The 23570-nt window shown below is 46.4% G+C and overlaps 1 protein-coding gene and 1 long non-coding RNA gene across 7 annotated transcripts in view; one reads left to right on the top strand and one right to left on the bottom strand.

Annotated features, from left to right (window-relative positions):
• Positions 1-23570, top strand: part of KALRN (kalirin RhoGEF kinase) — a 759663-nt gene that overhangs the window by 545384 nt on the left and 190709 nt on the right. For all 6 annotated transcript variants that reach the window (XM_059727473.1, XM_059727469.1, XM_059727471.1 and 3 more), the window contains exons 28-33: positions 6074-6166; positions 8548-8659; positions 11385-11575; positions 11943-12044; positions 14539-14681; positions 16724-16826. In XM_059727473.1, coding sequence (XP_059583456.1) covers positions 6074-6166; positions 8548-8659; positions 11385-11575; positions 11943-12044; positions 14539-14681; positions 16724-16826 — 744 coding nt within the window. The remainder of the gene's footprint in view (positions 1-6073; positions 6167-8547; positions 8660-11384; positions 11576-11942; positions 12045-14538; positions 14682-16723; positions 16827-23570) is intronic.
• On the bottom strand, positions 14372-17911 carry LOC109281388 (uncharacterized). Its single transcript, XR_002088014.2, has 2 exons — positions 17601-17911; positions 14372-14811 (listed from the first exon to the last, which is right to left on the bottom strand). It is a non-coding gene; the product is annotated as an uncharacterized LOC109281388 (long non-coding RNA).

Here is a 23570-nt window from a genome sequence, read left to right as displayed (position 1 = left end):
TTGATCTAATAAAAGATATCACATCTACCCAAAGGACCTTGCCTTAGACCAACTCGGCTACAACCAAAACCCTTTGCTGGTTAAATAGTTTTACCAGTAGGTGGCACTTCAGTCTATTTAATCGTTTATCAGTGGCTTCTTTGGGACATGGGCTATTTCAAAAGGTTTACATGTTTATTACTGAGTTCACACAGATTAAAAAGTATTTGCTCTGCTAAGCTTTTCCATTCCAGCTGTGTATGTTGGCTGGAAATCTTTAGCTATTTCTTAATAGCAAATGTTAAAGTTTCAGCATATTCATGTTTTGCAAGGGGAGATGTTAGTTATTCTAATGAGATAAAGATTTTGCTGCTCTGAAAAACAACTCAGAGTGCAAAAGGGGGAACGTGATTTTCCGAAAGAGAAGTTGAAGGAGAAAGGTCTCCCTCACCCTGCACTTTGTGCAGACATTTGCACCAGCGAAAAGCAGTTTAAAGCATTTTATTTCAGTAGTATTGCCTTGTGCATGTGGGAGGGTAGAGAACAAAGCTATCTATATATGGCAACATGAAGAAGCTATTTTGGCACTCTCGGTCCACCTAACAAAGTTTGGTCAAGTGCAGAATATCTTGCTGAAAAAATAACATGTTCATAACAGCCTTCCGCTTGCATCGCACCTGAGAGGCACCTTAAACTGCTGCACAAAGTTGACTGCCACAGGAATTTCTCCTTCTACTTCAGATCATCCCTTGTACAAAAGCAGCACCTGTTAAAAGAGTATAACTGAATATCCATTGAAGTCACTGGAAGCCTTGTCATTCTAGGGATCCTTCCTGGAACTGGATCCTTGCATGGGTCTGAGTAAACAGATCACCTTTACATGAGCAGTGAGGCTGCTTCGATGCACTGCAATCACAGTGCGTTGGAGCAGACTCAATTAATGAACTCTGCTGGAGCATGGTAATTACTGCACTCCAGCAGACTCCAGTGTCACGTGTATCAGCACCGCCGCGCTGAAAAATGGCGGTGGTGGCACTTTAACTAAAGCTCACTGAATGAGCTTTACTTAAAGCACCCCTGCCATCATTTTTCAGTGTGGGGACACTGATACGTGTGACACTCTAGGCAGTTTAATTAGATCGGCTCTTGGGGCTACTCTAATTAAAGTGCTCCTCCCCCCCCCATAAATTGAAAGGCCAGAAGGGACCTCAGAAAATCATCAGGTTCAGCCCCCTGCACCAAGCAGAAAAGATAACTGGGGGTCACGGGACCCCAGCGAGGTGACTGTCCAGTCTCCTCTTGAAGATTTCCAGGGTAGGCGATTGCACCACCTCTGGAGGGAGCTTATTCCACAGTGTGGACACCATGACTGTGAATAAGTTTTTCCTAATGTTGAGCCTGAATCGATCTTCCAGGAGTTTTCGGCTGTTACTCCTGGTTTTCCCTGCGGGTGCCCTGGTGAACAGTTGCTCACCGAGCCCTTGATATATTCCCCTAGTGTAGCAGTAAGCTGCTACCAAGTCCCCTCTCAGCTTTCGTTTCCTCAGGCTGAAGAGTCCCAGGTCCCTCAGCCTTTCCTCGTATGGCTTGCCTTTTAAGACTCTGATCATACGCGTGGCTCTTCTCTGGCCTCTCTCAAGCTTGTCCACATCCTTGTGAAAGTGCAATGCCCAGAACTGGACGCAGTCCTCCAGCTGCAGTCTCACCAGTGCTGAGTAGACTGGAAGAATTGCCTCCTTGGCTTTGCTGGAAATGCACTGATTGATGCATGCCAGAGTATTATTTGCCCTACTGGCTACAGCATCATGCTGCCGGCTCATATTCATACCGTGGTTTATTATTATTACCCCCAGGTCCCTTTTATTTGTGGTGCTGGTCAGTTTGGTGCCGCCAAGCCTGTAGGTGTTTTGGAGGTTGCTCGTCCCAAGGTGGAGCACTTCACATTTCTTGACATTGAACTTCATCAGATCCTGATCCACCCAACTTGCTAGCCTCCCGGAGCACATATATAAATGCCCCATATTGACTTGGCTATTTAGATCACAAAGCAGGAGAGAATGGCATCTCGACTCTGAAACTACACGACGACTAGAGGGAGAGAATATAGTCACCCCACCTGGAATATGATGTGGACACTGAAACCAGCACCTTATTCTTTTAAAATTAGAAGGGAATCCATAGCCCTCACAGCTTGTTTGATTCATCCTACTCTTTCCTCCCTTATACCTGGTGTCTTAAACTCCTTTCTCTTGTATTTATTACAGTAATCCATTCCACAGTACTAAAACTGTGTGTGGTGTCTTCATCCAGTGGCTTTAAAAAGCACTGATTTGACTTGACAGATTTGTATGATGCAACTCCAAATAAAATGCAATTCATAGCATAGCTGTTTCTGGCTGTTAATACGAATTGTCTCGGATATTCAACTTGTAGAGATCTGCACAGCATAGAAGTCAGTGGAGTTACACCAGTTTCCACCAACTGAGACTCTGGTTCATAGCCAACAGCCCTGATTTGCTCTTGCATCCACTTCATAGCTTGTATCCTTGAAGTAATTTAAATGGTAGATCTGAGCGATGCTTTCATGTTTAAGCTACTGTCAGCACGTTTCCCTTCTGAGAGTATTGAAGCAGGGCAGGTATAACATTGGCTGGCACATGGTCGGGCTGAGTGCTCCACAGAAGACAGAAAACATATGAATCAGGGAGGATCTAACTCACGTAGCTGCCTACATTCTTCCCTCTTGCAATTTTTCTTCTCAAAATCATAGAAAAATATCAGCCTATTAGTTGAGAGCAGCCCCCAAGGCACCTTAGACTTGCATGACCAGCATTCGCCTTGCACAACACGATAAAGCTCACTAACTTTGGCAGTGTTACAGGGAATCGTGTTTCCGCACGGACGGAGCATTCAGGAAAAATTCCTCCAGTGAAGTCGATGTGAGATGTTGTTCCTCAGGAGGGAGGTGAGCAAGCAGGGTCCGTGTCTCCCCTTCGTTAATTCTTCAAGAAATAGCAGTGCTGGGCATTTTAGAAAATGCTTTGAAGAATACAGATGCCTCACAAATATTTGGCGATTGGAAAATCTCACTCTGCTGATGGATCTGGAATCCATGATGCCCCACGCGCAGCACTGCACAGCAGGAGTCCAGTTCAAGATGCAATTCCATGCTCCTGTCCTGCTGTCAATGGTGGTTTAGTAGCTGCTAAGGCCCTGGCCTCGCTCCTGATGGCCGTTGCATACTGGCTAAAGGCTTGGATGCCTCACCTCCCCATTTGTGCACCCAGCAGCTTTTCTATCATCACAGCAATGTTTGCCTGTTCACATCTGCCGCGCCATCTATCTGCATTTGTTTCAGTGCATTCGTGACATGGGGTGACATTGTGTTTTGGACCTTTTAGAGGTATAGTAGACTGTCCAGCCCAGGGGAAGTGGAGATAAAAATGGTTTTCTGTCACTGTGCTTCCTCCTGTCCCTGGGCTGCTCTCTGGCCGCTGCTTTAACATAAGGTGCACCCCCTGAGATAGGGAGTGCACCCCCTGCAATTGGCCGCCGCTGACACTGCTGGTGGCGCCTGCAGGAAGTCGCTGTTTGCCAGCCCCCTCTCACTGCCGACACCATCAGCAGCATCTGCAGGCGGTCACCGATCCCTGCTGATCACCACTGACACCACCATGGCCATCTGCAGGAGCTCCCTGCTTGCCACTGCTATGCCACTGCCACCGCCTGCGGGTGGTCACCATGCCCCCACAGCCTCTGGGGGCATGCGCCATTCATGAGTCCAGTTAAAGCAACCAACCATCCCAAGTTTTCCACAAGAATCCCAAATTTCAGGGCAGTGTCCTGACATCCCCCGAAGAATCCCTGAGACAAGACTTCTGTCCTGAGCTTAGGAAGGTCTTCGTTGCATCAGGACCCTGCCGGGCACTGCAGGAATGCCCCCGGGAATGTGACTGTCCTGCCTCTGGTTCAGGATGCGGCTGTGAACTAGTTAAGTCTGTCTCACAACAAAACTAATTTATCTGCCTGTGGCACCACACTAAGGCCTGTCACTAACCAGCACTGGAAGGAAGAGGTAGGCCATTTCTGATTACAGGGGCCTGTGGGGACTCAGGGATTGTGCCATAGATTTTGGTCCCCTAAAGTGAGCACCTTTACTACCTCTGTAGACTACAGCATAGTGGACAGAGATCTGAGCTAGTTTTAAACCCAGAAGCAGGGTTAATTAGCCAGTTCTAGACTTCCGCGGCTCAGTCACTTAAATCTAGATCAGGTGCATCTGCGCTGTACTGTAGCCTACAGCTTAGATGTACTGTTAGAGAGGGCTGAGGGTCTCTCCAAGTTAGTGCAACCCCCCGAGCTTGCCATGTGGGCTGCAGCGATGCTCGTTTGTGACTGCATTCCTGATGCACTCAGCGGCTCCCAGCTCCATCTCCAGCATGCGTTTTATGCACATCTTGTGAAGGGGGCTCCGGAGACATCTTTCTTACTGTCTGCCACTGTGTCTGTCTTCTCTTAGTGGGGACTGAGGTTTTTTAGGGACTCTCTAATCTATTTAATTTGCATCAGGGGCCTAGACAAGGGTGCAGGATCTCACCCATTCAACTCATGGTCAGTGGTAACCCCCAGGGTCTCTGCAGTACTGAAGCCTAGCCAGTCATTCCTCAATCTGTATCTGTGCCTGCACTTATTCCATCCAAAGTGAGGGACTTTGCCCTTGTCTTTGTTGAATTGCATCTGGTTGATTGCAAACCATTTCTCTAGTCGATCCAGTTATTTTAGACCCTGGCCTTATTCTTCAGAGTATCTGCAACTCTACCCGACTTGCTGTTGTCCACAAATGTGCTAAGTGTGCATTCAGTCGCATCATCCAGATCATTAATGAAGATCTTGAACAACACTAAACCCAGGACAGTCCTTGGGGAAGGCCACTTGATACTGCCCCCATAACTAGAATTGAGCCATCGATGACAACTTGTTGAGCATGATGATCCACACAGTTATGTAGCCACCTTACAGCAATAGACTTAAATTGCAGGAACGAGCTATTTAGACTGAACATGAGGACAAAGCCAGCAGTAAGGATAATCAAGCACTGGAACAGATTGCTTAGCAAGCGTCTGTAATCTCCATCACTGGAAGTCACTAACACACCTGTGAGGAAGGGTTTAAATCTAGCTGATCCTGCCTTGGGGCCATAGCAGAGTAGATGACCTCTCAAGATCCTTACCAATCCATCTCAATTTTCTATGACTGGAAGCTGGCCAGAGAGTCTCCTGGAAGTGGGGAGCCCCTAGAAGCAAAGAGCCAGCATAGCCAGTTCCTATACCTATCTCCGTATCGTGCCAGAGTAGAGGACATGTGCTTTGGGAAGGCTGGGTCGGGATGGGGAGAGGAGAGGTCAAAAATCACTTGCTATCACTTTCCTCCTTTGGTTAAATGTTCCTTGGGACTGACTGGCCGGGACAAGTTAAAACAGCTCCTTCCTGCATCCTGCAGGAAACTTAAAGCCAAATATTTAAAGGTTTCTAGGTTCCCAAAATGCAGATGGGCACGAGTGATATTTTAAAAAAACACCAGTCTCTAGCGCTCAGTGTGGTAGGCACCCTGGCAACCCAGTGGGATTTTTGAAAATCCCACGGGGCACCTGTCTGCCTCTTTTGGAATCCAAAAACTTTTTAAAAAATTGCAGTAACTAAAAGCTTCCAGTAGTGCAAAGAAGTGCAACTATAATCCACCCCCGATCATTAAATTAACCCACGATTTAAAGTTATGGATCTGATTTCAACCCTCCCAGCTAAGGAAAAACAGTTCATGTGACAGTTAATATACATTGAAGGCAAAACTATATCATTTACACAACAGAGTCCTTGCTGGAGGGGTTGCCCAGTTCTGCCTACCTAAACGATGAGAGGAGAACTCTGCGGTTTATTGCTGCCCTTTGCCAAACCATGTTATTTGTGCATGAGCCTAAGAAAAAAGCTAAATTAAGGACCTTGCATTAAAATTGGTTCTAATTAGTTCCAAAATCAGGGATCAGGGTTGCTTTTTTTCTGTGTGGACGTGTTTAATTGTATCTTGTTGTCTTCTGTAGGAAATTCAGCAAAGGCATGGTCTAGCCAACTCCATCTCCTCCTATTTAATCAAGCCTGTCCAGAGGATCACCAAATACCAGCTTTTACTGAAGGTGAGGCAATGACCTATTCTGAGAAGCCAAATAGTCCACGTGGGGTCACAGAGAAATGCAGCAACTTGTGTAGGAGGCAGATCCGAGCAGCTGCAGCTGGGCCGCTTCTCCCCTTCACCAGTCTGCAGCTGAAGGTGGTCTCCATGTTCAGATGACCAAGGGACACAAGGGAGAAGTGGCAGGAGAAGGGGGCTATTCACCTGATTCTGAACCCTCATTGAAGTTGATGGGAAAACTCCAGTTGACCTTAGCCATTGGATCAAGCTGAGGTTGGGTGCAGAAATCAGGAGGGATTTGATGGTAGAGAGTAACTGGGATGGAGAAATGACAGAGAAAAAAAACACTAACATAAAAAGAAATTGAGGGAGGAAAGCTGACTTTGGAAAAGATAAATATCTTGCAGAGACAGTGAAGACATGAAGTGAAAAATAGAATGCAGGGGATGGAAAACCCTGTGAAGTAGTCAAATTGTAATCTGCAAAGCACGGGAGAATAGATGTGTTGAGTTGGAAAAGAGAGAGAGGTTGAGTCTACTATGAATGAATGTCGAGCACCTGGGAAGTGAGCACTTTAAAGAGAAAAGGGAATGAAGGGCGGAGAGCCAAGGGAAAGAAAATTGTTTTCTTTTATGCTTGCTTTGCTTTTTGCAACATTTTGGTGGAAAATGGAAAGTTCAGATGTTTTAAGAAATACCAAACATCTGCCTCTTATCCTGGCTCTGGGCAGAGACCCCTTCTAGCATCTGCCTCCTTTTGGAAGCTGTGCATCAGCCTCAATTTTTTTGGAAAAAGCTGGCAGCTGTCTCAGGGGAATATGCTCACATAGCAATAAAAGGCTTTTGGGATGTGAATGTGGAAACACAATGGAAAGTTTCCATTACTTGTGAAATGAGCTTAGGTTGGGCAAATCTTTTGCAAAAACACTGACTTGCGCACCTAACTTGTTATCTGAAGTGAGCTTCAACTCACAAGAGATTGTGCTATGTATAACTCTAATTCAGATAGTCGGTAAGGTGCCAAGCCACCCTACCTTCAGACAAAAAACAGCTGGAAGACCCTCTCTGGTAGTAAGCAAACAACTGCAGCCTTATGGCCATGAATGAATTTAGGCCGATCTGGCACTGCCTGAGAACTACATTTGGAAGTGTTGCAGCATAATTTGCCATGCACACTCCACATGCGTTATCCTTCAAATTGATGATGCAGTGTAGCCATTCCAGGGACAGATCCAGGATTTGGCAAAGAGTGTGTGGGAGTAGCCACCTGTGCTGCAAGGATGGCTGCATATCTGCTCCCAGCCTCCTTCCCCACTAGTTGCCGCAGACCATGCCAAAGGACCCCCTGTGGACTTTTTCAGAGTCCCCAAAGCAAGTAAGAATCCCCTCCGCTCAAAGGCACACTGGTGGTGCTGAGCCTAGCCCCCGTGCAGCCTGGATGGAGCTGGCAGTAGCAGCTTTGAAGCTTCCCCTGCCCCCAGGACAGTGAAGAAAGCATCAGCAGCAGGCAGGGGAGAAGAGAAAGGGGATGAGAGGGAATTCTTATGTGGTTTGGGGATTTTATAAAAGTCCCCAGAGGGTCCTGCAGCATGGTCCAGATCAAAAGTGGGTGTATATGCCCTCCACTCCCTCTGTATCCAACCCTGAGCCACTTCTAACAGAGCAGAGTTCCCGGTTTGCAACACATGCTGCACTGAAATGGCCTTTTCTGGGTGTAGTGTGCATGGAGCAGCCATGGTGAGCTTCACTGCCATGCTCCCTCATCTGATCCTCAGGTTGCATAGACAACCGCGGAGTATGTGCAGGTGTGAAAATACTGGTAGATTATCCCTGCAGAGCTGTGGCATAGTGGACACAGGTGTGCTGGGAAGCCTGGGCTTTGCACCGGTATAATAAAGCCACTTCCCACAAGCAAAAGAAATGATACGAGTCACAGAGAAACTATAGCAAGTATAGCAGTGTTGCTGGTATGACTGTCCATTGGGGTCTTCTGTTGAGGTAGCCACATAGATCACATCTCTTCATTCTCCTGCTTGGCCTATTCTGCTGGCTAAAGCTTGTAGTGTGAACACAGCCTTAATTAAACCAGTTTAGCTAAACCTCTGTGTGCATGCTCATTTGATTTCAGAGAAGTAAATTTTCTTTTACTTTTAATGTTTCCAGTGAGTTTCCACCAGTTTTATATCAATTTCTGAATGCCCACATAACGGTTCATAGTCATTCTAAGGACATTAATTTGAAATCCCTTCTTTAGTGGAAGATGTTAAAACTCTGCAAGGAGACCAGGCTTTAGGTGTGGAAATGCAACCTGAATCTAAGAAGTGAGAATGTACAACCTCCTGCACGGAGCTTATTTGTATATATTCTGGTTTGTTTTTTTCCTCAGGAGCTGTTAACATGCTGTGAAGAAGGCAAAGGGGAACTCAAAGATGGCCTAGAAGTAATGCTTAGCGTCCCTAAGAAAGCCAATGATGCCATGCATGTCAGCATGCTGGAAGGTAGCAGACTTCGGCAGTTCTGAGGGGGGAAGCTGCACATGAATGAGTCCCGAATGTCTTGGGCAGAGGTCCTGGTTCAGAGTTTGCAGCGACAGGTTTTTGACGGCTGGTCCTTCGGGTCTCTGCTGCATCCCAGCTCCTTGGGAGATTTCTCTGAAAGGCTTGTCAGGGCAAGAGCTGATCCAGATATTTCAGTGAAGCTTTTCATAGATTCATAGATTCATAGATGTTAGGGTCGGAAGGGACCTCAATAGATCATCAAGTCCGACCCCCTGCATAAGCAGGAAAGAGTGCTGGGTCTAGATGACCCCAGCTAGATACTCATCTAACCTCCTCTTGAAGACCCCCAGGGGAGGGGAGAGCACCCCTCCCTCGGGAGCCCGTTCCAGACCTTGGCCACAAATTCCCACTCACTGAAAGCAAAAGTGTTTTCCTAAAAGATATTGTGGATGAGTTTTACAATTGTTTAAATGTCCTGTTTTAGCGCTTGCCGAATGAAAGGTTTGGGGAAAGGGGCTTGAGTCAAAGCAATTTTTTTTTTTTATTTTTTTTTTTTTTTTTTTACAAAAAGGATATTTATATTAAAGAATACATGGCAAAAGAAAGGCCAACATGAAAACAGTTTCAAAATTACAAAAATGAAACATTTTAATTGGCCCCAAATGATTTTTTTTTATTTTTGGTTCATGAACGTTTGCAAGATTTTCAGTTTTCTCTCTGATTCTGGACAGGACTATTTTTTAATAGTTTAAAAATTGTCCCAGAATGGCAAAATCATTTCCCTTCTAGATCTAGGCAGAACTGGCAAAGAAGTAGAGTATTGAAGCAAAAGATATAAGGACTGTGCCACTTTGAGCTAAAAAGTGTCATGCCTGGGTGGTTGAAAATAACCAGTTGGCACACTGGTTTGGAAAAGTGAAAACACCTTGAAAGCTCCCTGTTTTGACAGTAAAATCTAAGCCAAACTTTTCTGAGAAGCTTTAAGGCTTGAATTTTATCAGGGCCTGGACTAATGAACCCATGCTCTGGTGTAATTTATATCCATTTGTGTACTGAACTAGATTACACCAGGGGTAGGAACAAACAGACATGAAGTTATCCCAGTAGCTATTACATAGTACATGGCTATGATGGTGCCTTGCCACTAAGTAGAGGGGGGCAAATTGGAGCCTGTTTGCCTACCTAGCCAGACAGAATCTAAACCAGCCAGTATAACCTATACCAATAGTGTTTTGTCCTGATTCTTTCAAGGATAATACCTTACCAGGTAAGGCAAAGTTATCTTAGTTTAAAGATTTGCCTGGTCTGTCTGCTACTCTTTTATACCAGTGCAATTCCCACTACACCCATGTCAATATTGCTTCTGTCCATACTCTCATTCTGGTGCCTAGCAAAAACAAAATTGCCCAAATATTGTGTTTGCTTGCAAAACCATATGCACCTTGTCCCCAAAAGTCAGCTCTCCAAAATTGGGGTGTGTATCTTCAGCAGGGAAGGTGATTTCCTTCACTGGAAAAGAAGCATGAAGATGCTGTGTTGGAAAGTGGCTTCCAGCTCCTCTCTCAGCAAGCCAGCAAGGAGGGTGGAGTCCAGTGTCAAGCCTTTCATAGCTTGGCTCATCTTGCTGGCTGTGAGACAAGCTGGCAGCTGTTTTGCAGCCCAGCCTTTCTATGAAAAAGCCAGCCCTATACCCTGATGCTAGAAAAATCTTTTTTTCTACATTTGACTTTCCAAAGAACAAGGTGCGCGTCTTATCTGGGGACATGTGGCATGCAAGAAAATACAGTAAGAGAATTGGTTCCTAGGAGAGCTCTAGACAGCTGGGAGTGAGTCGAGAACTATGGATAGTTGGTCTAAGGCTGTGACAAGCGTATGGAAAGGTGTTTTTTTTTCTAAACTAAACCTCAGCTTGATTCTGATATCCCACCCAATTTATAATAATTTACCCCCATTTATTCAGTGGAATTACTCCTGGTTTACACTGCTGTCATATCAGAAAAGACCATATTTGTCCATTGTTGGTTAAAGAGGCTATGGCAAGATATAATGTCCTGCACTGCTACATAGGACAGTGTTCACCACTAAAGTCTTTCCAGTGTGAATTGCAAGACGGGGATGGCACACACAGGATTCCCTGGGTCAGTGGGGGCCCAACTTTTCACCAGGTTAGCCTGGCACCCTCCCAAAGTGCCACTCTTATTCTCTTCCCCTGTCCGCTCTGCTTTGTGCTCCCTGCTTGATCTGCTGCTCTGCTTTTTGCTCCCTGCCCTGTCTGCCACTGCGCTGCATGTCTCCTCCCCAGTTTGCCATTTGCCCCACACAGAGGTTGCCAGTGCCACTTGTGGCATGCTTGCCACAGGTTGGCTATCCCTGCCCTGCATTGCTGCCCAACCTGCAGTTGGGGAATCATTGACATTTTGCACACGTTTATATTTGTCTCACTTGCATTACCACATCCACAGGCACAGTGGTACATTTTTGCCTGGTACACATGATATACAATGCACCACTGAAATAATGAAATCCCTGGTGGTAAAGAATAAAGCAAGGGGCATATTGGGTATGATACTTCCTCTCCATAATGTCCCTTCAAGAATGAGTTGCATAGCAAGGAGTCACCCATTAGTTCAAGATTTCCCTAACACTCTAGTTTTGCTTTGTTGATCATAGAAAACATAGATCCAGGAACAAATCCTGGCTAACCCATTTTGTGTGTTTCCTTTAGGATTTGATGAGAACCTGGATGTTCAGGGAGAGCTGATTCTGCAGGATTCCTTCCAGGTGTGGGACCCCAAGTCTCTCATTCGGAAAGGCCGGGAGAGGCACTTGTTCCTCTTTGAAATCTCGTTGGTTTTTAGCAAGGAGATCAAAGATTCATCAGGACACACAAAATATGTTTACAAGAACAAATTACTGGTAGGTCTGCCAGCCTTGAAAATATTCTAGACTCGCACTGTTTGTCGGTAGAGGTGGTAGTGGGTGGCTTGCTTGTTTCTACATCAGGTTTGGGATGCATCCGCACCTGGATCAGCACCTTGGATATCTCATCAGGACTCACAAAGCCCAGTTGGACTTGGAGTGTTTCTGGAAAGGTTAAAAACGATTGTGTGGGTGGGGGTCATCTGAGCCAATCGGACACCTCTGCCTGGTAGCCATTGCTGGGTTTGCATTGATTTCATCAGGGTGCAACATACCAAAAGAGACAAGTTCTCAGTGTAAAAGTTTTTGAAACCAAAATGCTTCAGTCACGAAGTCGTTTCTCCAATCACTTCTTCTCTCCTAGACCTCAGAACTGGGAGTGACAGAGCATGTTGAAGGAGATCCCTGTAAATTTGCCTTGTGGTCTGGGCGGACACCATCTTCAGACAATAAAACAGTGTTGAAGGTAAGTCTTTTGGGTTTGGTTTATTTGCCTGCAAAGCATTAACTTCTGGGACTTCAGAATGCTAGTGGGAGGTCAGGTTCTTCCCTTGGACACATCCTGATGGCTCTCAGTGCAATCAAAAGACTCTTGTCTACATGCTGGGGCAGATTTCTCTCTAATACATGTTTCCCTCAATTTATGGGGGTTCTTCATATGTGAATTCGCTCTTATGCAATGATCATATTTAGACCCATAATTTGTTATATGTGAGGTAAATCCACTCCTATGCGATTGGCATTGACATCCCCCCCTGCCCAAGCAGCTAAGTCTGTGGGGGAGGGGAAAGGGCCGTGGCCCCACTCGCCCCAGGAGTGGCCGGCACCAGCTGCCTGCAGCTGCTTGGCTGCACCATGCTCCCCCCACCATACCTGGGCTCTGGGGTGAGTGCTGTGCCCTGCTCTGCCCAGGACTCCGCATGTCCACACTTACCTCTGATCCTAGGCTGCACTGTGCCCTGGTGCAGGCAGCTGGTGTCAGCTGCTCCTGGGGCCGCTCCAGCCTGGGCTGGGGTGAGTGCAGAGAAGCAGAGCCCTGGCTGGCACAGGGCATGGCACTCATCCTGGTCCCAGGAGCAGCCAACACCAGCTGCCTGTAGCAGCTTGGCTGCACCACACCCCAAAACCCCTGGGGCTCTGCCAATGTTCCCTCTAAGGAGCAGCGGTCTGTGAGCGCGCTGCCTCAGTCCAGTGTGGGACACTTACCGAAGGGGGCTGAGGGCTGGGGACCGGAGGCTGGAGCTGGGGACTGGGGCTGGATGCTGGGGGCCAGAGGCTGGGGCCAGGGGCCGGAGGCTGGAGCTGGGAGCCAGGAGCCAGGGGCTGAGGCCAGGGGCCAAGGGCTGGAGCCAGGGGCCAGTGGCTGGGGCCAGGATCCGGGGGCCAGAGGCTGGAGCCGGGAGCCAGGGCCTGGAGCTGGGAGCCAGGGGCTGGAAACTGGAGCTGGGGGCCAGGGGCTGGGGCCAGGGGCCGAAGCCAGGGGCTGGGGGCTGGAGCCAGAGCATGGCACAGGCTCCCCGGCTCTGGGGAAGTGCTCCGCTCCCCCACATCAGGGCCAGGGAGTGGAGCAGTTCTCTGGAGCTGGCGGAGCTCGCGCCAGCCTCCATCCTTGCCTTGCCTCACCTCGGAGAGGAGCCGCTGCCTGCCCCAGTGAGGCTCCACCAGCTCCAGGACACTGCTTTGCTCCCCAGCCCTGATGCCATGTGCCTCCTCACTCCCCAAGGCAATGCAGGGGAGGGAGCAGTGTCCCAAAACCGGCGGAGCCTCACTCGGGGCAGGCAGCGGCTCCTTCCCAAGGTGAGGCAAGACAGGGATGGAGGCTGGGACAGAGGGCTGGCAGGGGCTCTTCCAGCTCCGGGGAAGTGCTCCACTCCCCGGCCCTGATGCGGGGGAGCAGAGCACTTCCCCAGAGCCAGCGGAGCCCACGCCAGGCTCCCACCCCAGCCTCTCCTGGTGCACGGCCTTGAAAAGGCTGTGCGCAGCCACAATTTTACTTGTGCGTGGCTGCACACGTGCGCACCTTAGAGGAAACCTTGGGCTCTGCCGGTCCCCACTCACCCCAACCCATGCTGGAGTGGCCCCGGGAGCAGCTGATACCAGCTGCCTGCACCAGGGCACATTGCAGCCCAGAGGCTGCAGGCAGCTGGAGTCGGCCGCTCCCAGGGCCGCTGCAGCTGGGGCTGGGGTGAGTGCTGCTCTGCTCCCTCTGCTTTGCTGCCTTGTGCAGCCCCAGGAGCGGCACCCCTCCCCCCGCCCCTTCCCTAGTCCCAGCCTCGCTCCCTCCCTCTCTCTCTCTCACCGCCATGGGAACCTATCCCTATTTATTACACTGTAAAGTGGGTTTGCTATATGTGAATTTGATTTATGCGCCATTCTCCGGGAACGCATGTACCGTGTAAATCGAGGGAAACCTGTACTATAACATGGATCAAGGGGGTCAAGTTCTGTGGCTGCCTGGTCTTACTGCAGTCCTCTGCTCACTGCAATCATGGCATTGAGAGGCTGCAAGTCTTCTGACTTCACGTTGAATCGCCATGAGCGCTGCGATTGTGCTCAGTTCATTACCACTGGATTTGTTAGCAGTTGTGCTTTTCACCAAACCTACACACAGGATAGTCATCTATGTTGATTAATGTTTAAACAAATACTTACCTTTGAGAAACCCTAACTCTACACTGATAACTCATTTCCCCTCCACGCAACATGTTGTATTTTTAGTATTAAATATACATATCCAAAGCTTAACTGCTTTTGCTCTTACTTGCCAAACAGTAGGTCTGACAAAAATACACCTCCCGTTCTGTGGAGTTTACTGGGTGTCTCAAGACGATGGAAGTGGAGAACCAACACTAAAACAATTAATCATACATTTGCAGTACCAAATTAAGGTTCTTCGCCATGGGGGGAAAACATGCCAAATATATAATAAAGTGTGTCTTCTTTTGCTTTTGGGACTTTAGGCATCCAGTATTGAAACAAAACAGGAATGGATCAAAAATATCCGGGAAGTCATTCAGGAAAGGATTATCCATTTGAAAGGAGCTTTGAAGGAACCAATCCAGCTCCCCAAGACACCAGCAAAGCAGAGAAACAACAGTAAAAGGTAACCTCCATCTTGCCAGCCCGCCTTCTCTGATGCGTTGTGTGTCCAATTTCTGTTGGGATTACTTACTTCACCAGAGCAGGTGTGCTCCCATTAGTCATTTGAATAGAGGATCTGTAAACAGCTTGATCTGTACAGATGAAAAAAATAAAGACTGTTAGTTGAGCTCTTTCCAAAACACACCGGGGGCACTTAAACTAGAGCTTATTGAACGAGCTTTAGTTCAAGCATCCCTGCCTCCATTTTGAAGTGTGGGGGCACTGATACATGAGACACAAAGGCTGGCTGGAGCGTGCTAATTAGCAGCTCTGAAGTGCTGTAATTACAGTGCATTGGAGCAGCCTGCCCGTATGTGTATAAACACCCTTCATTTTTCCCTGGATATGGGGCAGGCAATTATTTTGGGCGGAGGGGCACTTATTGAGTTTGGCAAGCCATCGAGGACTGCATGACAGGCAGCCAGAGGCAGATAAATATTAATTTTCTAAATTTTTTTAGGGGCCCTGTGGGGTGGATAGAACAGCCTGGAGGGCCGCAGCCGACCTGTGGGCTGCATTTTGCCCACCCCTGCACTGATTTCACTTAGAATTTATACTGCAGTTAAACCCACTTTCCACAAATTTGGCTATTTTTCTGTCGGTGAAATTCTGGAAATTCATGAAAACTTTTTGTGTGGGAGCTAGTCAGGCAACTTTTATGTAAAAATATGTACCATCTCCCCAGTCCCAAACTATTTGCTAATGAATTAACTGCTAGAACAGAATATGAATTCTCAATTAAATCAAAGGATATTTCTCGTGCTGATGTTGCCCGAAGCAGATTGTCACAATCAAGTATTTGAACAAAGGAAAAGAATACACAGTTTCTTGTGCTGCTTGTCAGTGAAAAGCATAAGTATGTGGATGGACTTGAGAATATTCATATTGCTATCAAGGATGAGCTGGTTTAGACACTGAGAAATAACAAGACTTTCCAGACAATTTTGAATACTTGATTAGATAAATTACATGAATTAAATCATTTCCAGTGTTGTGCTAATAAAGGCTCCCTCCCACAGTTAAGATCCTCAAAAGTAGACCCTATGAGACATACAGAAGCAGTATGTTTTTGTTTTTACATGGCCCCTATCACAGTGGGATTCGAGCATCTCGTAAATATTAGTGTACTTACCGTCATAACTTCCTATGACCTTGGCTAGTGCTATTATCCCCCTATTAGAGATGTGGAACCGTGCACCCAAAGGCAACGTGATTTGCTCAAGGTCCTCCAGGAACTCGGTGGCAGCACTGGAAAGTGAACCCCAGATTAGCTCCTAGGGGCTTGGATCATTTTTCTTGTCACAGACTTTTGTGAGATTATGCAAGGACTTAGGAGTTCTCTTTTGCAGCCCCAAGTCGTGCCAAATGTAGCAAAGCTTTCAGAAGAAGGATTGTTTCTTGAATACTTGTTTCAACAAAGACATTCTTCAAAACTGAGAGCGGCAGAGAAACCAGAAATGCAAAAGAAAAGGAATTTCAGGCAAGAAAGAGATGCTCCCTGCCAGCGAGACTGATCATATTTTCTTTATTTATCATTGGAAAGAGAATCCTATCATCTTCATGGCTTATTTTTAAATCCCTGAAAATGTGGGTTACCGTGAGGCTGCAGAAAGGCCGTTACCCTGCAGGGTAACAAACAGCAATGCTATAATTTGGATGACTTGTTTTGGTTAAGTGAGAAATCTAAGTTGAGTGAAATATCTGCCTTGCACCTTCATTATGGAGCTATTCCTAGGAACATGGGCCTTGGCTGCTGTAAATATTCAAGCAATGGCCACTCTGCTTCCAGCAACCTAGTGATTATGTGCTAATCCTAACCCTATGGCAGAAGCGATGTCATTTTAAATTACACGGCGGGTAGTAACACAAACTCTATCAGTGGGGTAATCTTTGCACCAATCTTGCTCTAATGTGCTGAGTCGGCACTTCTCAGGTCCAGCTACAACGTTTTATGCTCCTCGGGGCTAGTGTAAACCGGGTTGTTTTCCCATTGTCTCCCTGCAGAGATGGAATAGAAGATGTGGACAGCCAAGGAGATGGTAGCAGTCAGCCCGACACCATTTCCATTGCATCCAGGACCTCACAAAACACAGTGGACAGTGATAAGGTAGGCTTTACCTCTGAACATACACAGAAGTCATTTTCCCCAGGGCAATTTAGGATAAAAGTCAAATAAAAGACAAAAAGAAATCACCATTCCTGTGGGGCTTTTAGCTGCAACTACAGCTGTGGATCCACTTGCTGAAATAGTACAGGCTAGCCTATGAAGGCATTCCTCATCACTGTTGTGGTACATTGTTTGCTTCCAAGCATTGGTGTCTTTGAAGCACAGCTTCTGCCAAGACTTTGAGTTTGAATTGGCTCTAAAAAGAATACAGCCCACAGCTTTTTATTTTTTTCTTATTAGTACTGTGCCAAAGTGAGGCAGATTGTCAGTCACCAGGAAGCGTGTTATCTTCCGTAAATCCCACCTGAGCTCCAGTAAAATGCTGTTGGAAGGACCACGGGTGCACAGGCAGCAGTAAATGTAATGAGATGACATGCTGGGGCAACTAACACTCCAGTTTTGAGACTCATGTCCAAAGAGAACGATGCTGGAATCCATTCCTCTTGAACATATGGTAGAGCACATTGATAGCACTTTTGTGGCTCATTATATTCCATTATAATCCTGTATATTGTTGGCTTGTGTGTACGATCTGTTGTCCTATTTATTGAATGATCTGAGGATTTACATCCCACTATGAAAACTGATATTGGTATGTCACCCTAATTCTTCCCTCTGTGATCTCCAGCTACACTTCCAGTCACTCAGAAGCCTCAGTGTAGAAGCACTCATTCAACAGAAATGTAACATTAATAAGCAGGTATTCAAGCTCACCATTGTTGCAGTTCTTGTATCCATCAAGAGATTTATCCCTGTTTTTACGAATGCAAACGGGCAAAACAGTGCTTTCTTCAGGATCACCCAGAGTTGGATCTTTTTGTCAGTGGTTCAGTTAGGCTGCCAGTGATGTTAAGCAGAAAGTGCTTTTGCAGCTGTAGACCTTGTATTTGTGACTGTCAAGCTCACAACTGAGCTCTGGTACACCTGAGCTGGGCCTGGAAACATGAATGAATTGTAAATGAATAACCTTTCTACCTAAGTCCCAAGGTAATAAGTTATGTTTTCCTTAAAGGCACAATCCAATGTAGCTACCTTCTTTTTCCCACCAGTAATGCAAATCAGATGATAATGTAGCCTGTCCATGTTCCAAAGGCCCTTGTAAACCTGCACAAATACTTTGTCGGGCGGTGGAGAATATTGTTTTACTTCTTTGCTTTACACATATTTGGTTCTGCAATTCTGCACAAGAAGGCAGTTCCTTCCAAATGCAATTCGTCTGTGTTATTCTTGAGGAAGGGTCTGATTTAGCAAAGCAATGGAGCGCATGTTTAAGTCCTAATGTGACTTAGGGATGTGCACACAGTTAAGTACATGTTCAAGAGCGCTGCTCAGTAGGAAGAGGTCTAAATCTAAGTATGCATTTAAGGCCACGTCTGCACAACCTATCGTGCCTACTGGTGCCTCCAGACATGCTGTGTTGCTCCATGAAGGCTGCCTCTCAAACTAGAAGCAGAATAAACACTCAGTGCAGTGGTCTAGCACAGCAGTTTTCAACCTGTGGTCTGCAGACCCATGAGGCTCTGCAGACTATGTCTAAGGGCTCCATGAAAGAAGACTATGATCAATTAGAAACAGCTGAATACCCACACTTACACTTCAAAGGGTCCACACCTCCATTTGAAATTTCCAAAGGGGTCCACACCCCCCTTCCAAAATTTTTAGGGGTCCACAAATTAAAAAAAGGTTGAAAACCACTGCTTTAGTACTACTGAAGGATGGGATGAATTAGCTCACCCCTAAATTAACCCACCCGCAGTACTATGCAGACCTGGCTACTGTGTGCATAGCTTCAAAGTGCAGCATGCTTAAGGGTGCTGCCAAGAAAAAAGTCAGTTTACAGTGTAGACCTTGCCTCAGTGCTGTATTGAATCAGAGTTGTAGACGCAAAGCCAAGCCCCACTAAAGGGTTTTGATCCTTGATGTTAAGGATGATAAATTGTGGAAGCGAGAGGAAAAGGATTTAGCTTCTGCCTTGCTCCATTAAGGCACCCGTGTTCTAAGGAAATTGGATAAACCTCTCCATTTCACCCCTTTTCACTTTTTCCACATCCTGATATGTTAAAAACCAACCCTTTGAGCCTGAATCTGGACCTGCTGTCAGGAGCTTCTGGGTAAGGAGATCCCAAAGCAATACCAGGGCTTAGCCCTTCTAGTACTGACCAGTCTGAAGTAGGAAACTTTCCCAGCGCTTGTGGGATTTAGCCTGGGGTTCTAAATAGACCAACACACCTCACGTGTGGGTGTTTGTCTCGTAGGAGATCTGATGTGAGGCCATGATTCATAGATGTTAGGGTCAGAAGGGACCTCAGTAGATCATCGAGTCCGACCCCCTGCCCTGGGCTGGAAAGAGCGCTGGGGTCAGATGGCCCCAGCCAGGTGCATGTCTAGCCTCCCCTGGAAGCCCATTCCAGATTCTGGCAACCCTTACTGTAAAAAAGTTCTTCCTGATGTCTAACTTAAATCTGCTCTCCATCAGTTTGTGGGTGTTGTTCCTAGTTACTCCAAGGGGTGCCCTGGTAAACAGAGCATCTCTTATTCTCCTATTCCTTGCTTCCCCCGACCCCACCTCACCCAATGAATTTGTAGGCAGCCACAAGATCACCTCTCAGCCTTCTCTTGCGGTAAAACTGGAAAGTCTTGGTTTCTATTCTTGTGTGAATCTCTAGTGAAAGGGGTAGTGGTTGGAGAGACTGAGGCTAGGTTACCCAGCGTTGTGTAACACAAGTTGGGTAGCATGGATCAAAGATAATCCTGCCTTGGAGTGGCGTCAGTTTGAGCTGTCTAATGAGATCTTAAAGAAGCTGGAACTGCCTTCAAGTGTGATCCCAGCACACTGGTATAGCTCGTGTCACTTGAGCACACTTTGTAACACATGCAATATAATTAATTCACAGGCTGCAGATAACAGCCCTACTCAGGCCCCAGTGTGTAATACCATTTTTTAAAATGGTGTTCAACCTTACTACTCTGCCGGCCAGATGAGTGGTGCATGGGCAGGGTCAGTCTAGCTGGATCCAGTTGGCGTGCAAGGTTGGTTTTCGGGTGTGACCCTGCATGCCAGCCTGGCTCTGCGTGCCACCTCTTCTGGTGGCGTGACCCCATGTGCTGTCTCCAGTCCTGTGTACCAGATCAGGTCCTGCGCACAAGCTCAGCCCCATGTACTAGATCTGAATGCGAAGTAACCTCGCGTGCTGGCCATGGTCGACAATCCAAGAAAATGTTTTACTGACAAGCTGCAAATTATTGACTGACTTTCCCTATGCCTGAAGTAGGGTGTTTGTGCCCGAAAGCTTGCAAAGAACATTTTTTCCAACTATTTAGTTGGTCTAATAAAAGATATCACATCTACCCAAAGAACTTTTTACTGACATGGTTTTACTAATCTGCGTTACATAATGTAAGCATAACTGTTTTGCCATGCTCTGGCCTGCCAGGCCCCAATTAGAAGGGCGGGTTTCTAATGTAAGGGTTTAAAAGCAACCATAGTAAAAAAGTTTAAAAAAAAAAAATTGGTTGTCAGTAACAAGTTTGCCATAAAAAAGTTTTTGGTTGGCAACCCTGTTTAACTGCAGTTTTATTCCGTGCTACTCCCACAGGTCCCCTACTAGCCCCCATATCTTGATGCTCCCCCCTACAGCTCACCTTCCCCCCACAGTTTTACTCTCACTGGCCCTGCTCTCCTTATCCCAGCACAGACCCCTGAAGAAACCTACATGCAACCCAGCAGCAGTGTAGGTAGCCAGCAGGATTCAGCAGCAGGAGCAGCATTGGGCTGGTGGGAGGGGTCTACAAACCACTGGGAGAAAGAAGCCTCCCTCCCATTCAGACACCAAGTGGTACTGCTGTGCTCAGTCTGTGCTTCAATGATGCCTCCAGCTGCTTTCCCACCATGGAACTTCAATCAGCTCCAGCTGCTTAGGGTTTTTAAGAATGGCTGAATTATTTTTACAGATTTTATGAACAGCCATTTTCAGCCTGTTTCTTTCTCTCTGGACCTGTAGGGAGGCAAATGGGCCACATGACAATCTGGCCCGTGGGCCAGAGGTTAAATGCCACTTATCTAAAGCATTGGTTTAATCACTTTCCTTAAGCTTACAGTTACGATCATTTTTTTCCCTTTTTGTTGAAAGAGATCATTTCCACCTTCTTATTAGTTTCAGCCTGGAAGCCAAGTTTTTAGAGCTCCCGTATACTGGTGCTTTGTTGCTTTCTGGTTGGGAATGCTGATACAATGGCAAGTCCAACAGCCTGAGAAATCATTTTTGATTTCTCTATAAAAGAGTAGCAATAAGCAGCAGGGCTATTGTAGGTCCTGGATTTGGCGTTAGTCTATGGGTCAGAAGAACTGGATTCTGTTCCGGGTCCTGTCATGCACCCATTGTGCGGAGGAAAACTGGAAAACATGAACCACAGAGGTTCAAAAACAAGATGGCTGAATAAAAGGACACCACCTTTCTTAATTATAAATTCTTGAGATTATTTTCAAGCCGGTTTCCTGATTTTTGGGCGCTGTTATTGATCATGGCTAGATAAACTAGACGTGTTTTAAATCAGTGGGAGCCAAATGGCCACTAATTAGCCGCACACCATCCCCAAGTGCTGTTGTGATCCCCTTCCATTGCCCAGGCTGCTGCTCTGCTTTCTGCACCCTGACCTATCTGCCACCGCATTGCCTGGCTCCTCCCATATCTGCCAGGTCCCATGGCTGCACATGCACAAATGGTTTAAATAGCTTCCCTGGTTTACATAACTTCCTGAATACAACCCCTGGTCCTTAATATTGTTTTAACAAGCTTTTTTTTTTAAATTGGATTTGATCTTAGAAGAAATAGCATATAAATGTTTAAAATGAGTATCCCTAAGCTACAAATGTGTTGTCTTTTTATTATATGCTATATAGAAGGCAAAAAACCCTGGAATTTAAAGTGACTCTATAGGTGAACCACCTTTTTCAGGTAAGCCTATAATATAAAGTATTAAAACAAAATTATCTTTTTGAAAAATGTTTTATATTGCAAAAGTGGATTCTCCTTTCTCTGAAAGCAAACACAACAGCAGCCTTACAATGTGGTAGCAACCAGAAGGCACTCTGAGGGTGTCTTTACACATGCTCCAGGGTGGGCTGGAGGTGCTTTTATTAGAGCAGCTCTTGTGAGCTGTTCTAACTAGAGCACCCACAGCATCACATGTATTTAGTGTCCCATGCTTCAAAGTGGCAGCAGGGACGCTTTAACTAAAGCTTGTTCAACGAGTTTTAGTTAAAGTGCACCTACTGCCATTTTGAAGCACGGGGACACTAAATACATCCGATGCGGTGGCTGCTGGAGCTAATCGAGTCTGTTCCGACACGTGCTAATTAGTATGCATTGCAGCGGGCAGTGGGCACATATATAGGTGCCCTGAATGTCTGCCTGAGTCAGACCCTGTATAACCTGCCATGCCAAAATGTCTTCATTACCTTCAAAAAGGCCCTCGAGTTCTGCTTTTCTTTGATATCATAAGCCTGACCAACAAACTCTATGAAAGCCTTTCATACAGTGCAAACCTTGCCATATTGATGTCAGCAGAACCAACATTGTACCTTCCAGAATTAGCTTCATAGTGTGACAGTCACCAAGAAACATGCTAACACGAAGGGTGTTCTTTTTTGCTTAAGTGACTGATTTACTGGCTTGAAGAATTGGCTTTTTCTGGTCCGGTTCCTAATGAACTAATCTCCTTTCCCCCCTTGGAGGTAGGTGGGACAGGAATGTCCTCACCCCTTCGTGTTATTTTTGGATGTGGATAAAACTCCTTCAATGTGAACTAGAAAGTTGAGACTCTGTACAGATAAATATACAATGTATGCTTTAGATCTTCATATAGAAAATGGCCTCAATCCAACTACCCATCTTTTGGAAGAGCCGTTAAGACTGAAGTATTTGCACAGCGGGGCCAACCTTTTTGGCAAGTTTCACAAATTCAGCACCACAACGTCTCCAAGTGCCAGTCGATCCCCCTTCCCCTACTCAGTCCATGGCTCCACTTTCTGCTCTGTGCTCCTCTGCTACCCTGCTTTTTGTTCTCTGAGCTGTGCTCCCTGCCCGATATGCTTCTCTGCTCCCTGCTCTATCTGCTGCTGCGCTGCTTATCCCCCTGCGATCTGCTGCATGCCACACACACAGGCTGCCTGTGCCAGTTGTGGCAGCCATACCACAGGTTAGCCACCTCTCTTTCTGCCTCCTCTGTCATCCCCCCTTGCGGTACTGTATAAATAACAGTAAAAAGAAGAATAATTTTTATTTGCCATTTATTATTATATAGTACATATTTTTACGAGGGAAGGTAATTTGATCATTGGCACAACTTACCTAGGGGCTTGTTGTAGTTGAAGTCTTTCAATCAAGACACTATTTCTCAAACAGATGTTATGGCTTCAAGGCAGGCATTAGTGGATGAAGTCATACCATGTGTGTTATGAAGGTCAGACTGAATTATTATAATGATGCCTTTGGGCTGCAAAACCTATAATTTCAGTGATTGTGATGCTTCTTATAGGACTGGAGGTGTTAACCTTGGTTTCCCTGAAAAACCCTTCAGGCAAAAATGTTCTACTTGCCTAGCTTCTTGCACGAGATACAAAGGGATATTTGCCTCTCACTTTCTGCCTTAGACCTCAACCCTAATCAGATGCTTAAATCCCAT

This window comes from Alligator mississippiensis, chromosome 4, assembly GCF_030867095.1.
Source record: "Alligator mississippiensis isolate rAllMis1 chromosome 4, rAllMis1, whole genome shotgun sequence".
NCBI lineage: Eukaryota > Metazoa > Chordata > Crocodylia > Alligatoridae > Alligator > Alligator mississippiensis.
The sequence above is the reverse complement of the archived record's forward strand: the minus strand, read 5'-3'. Positions and strand labels throughout refer to the sequence as shown.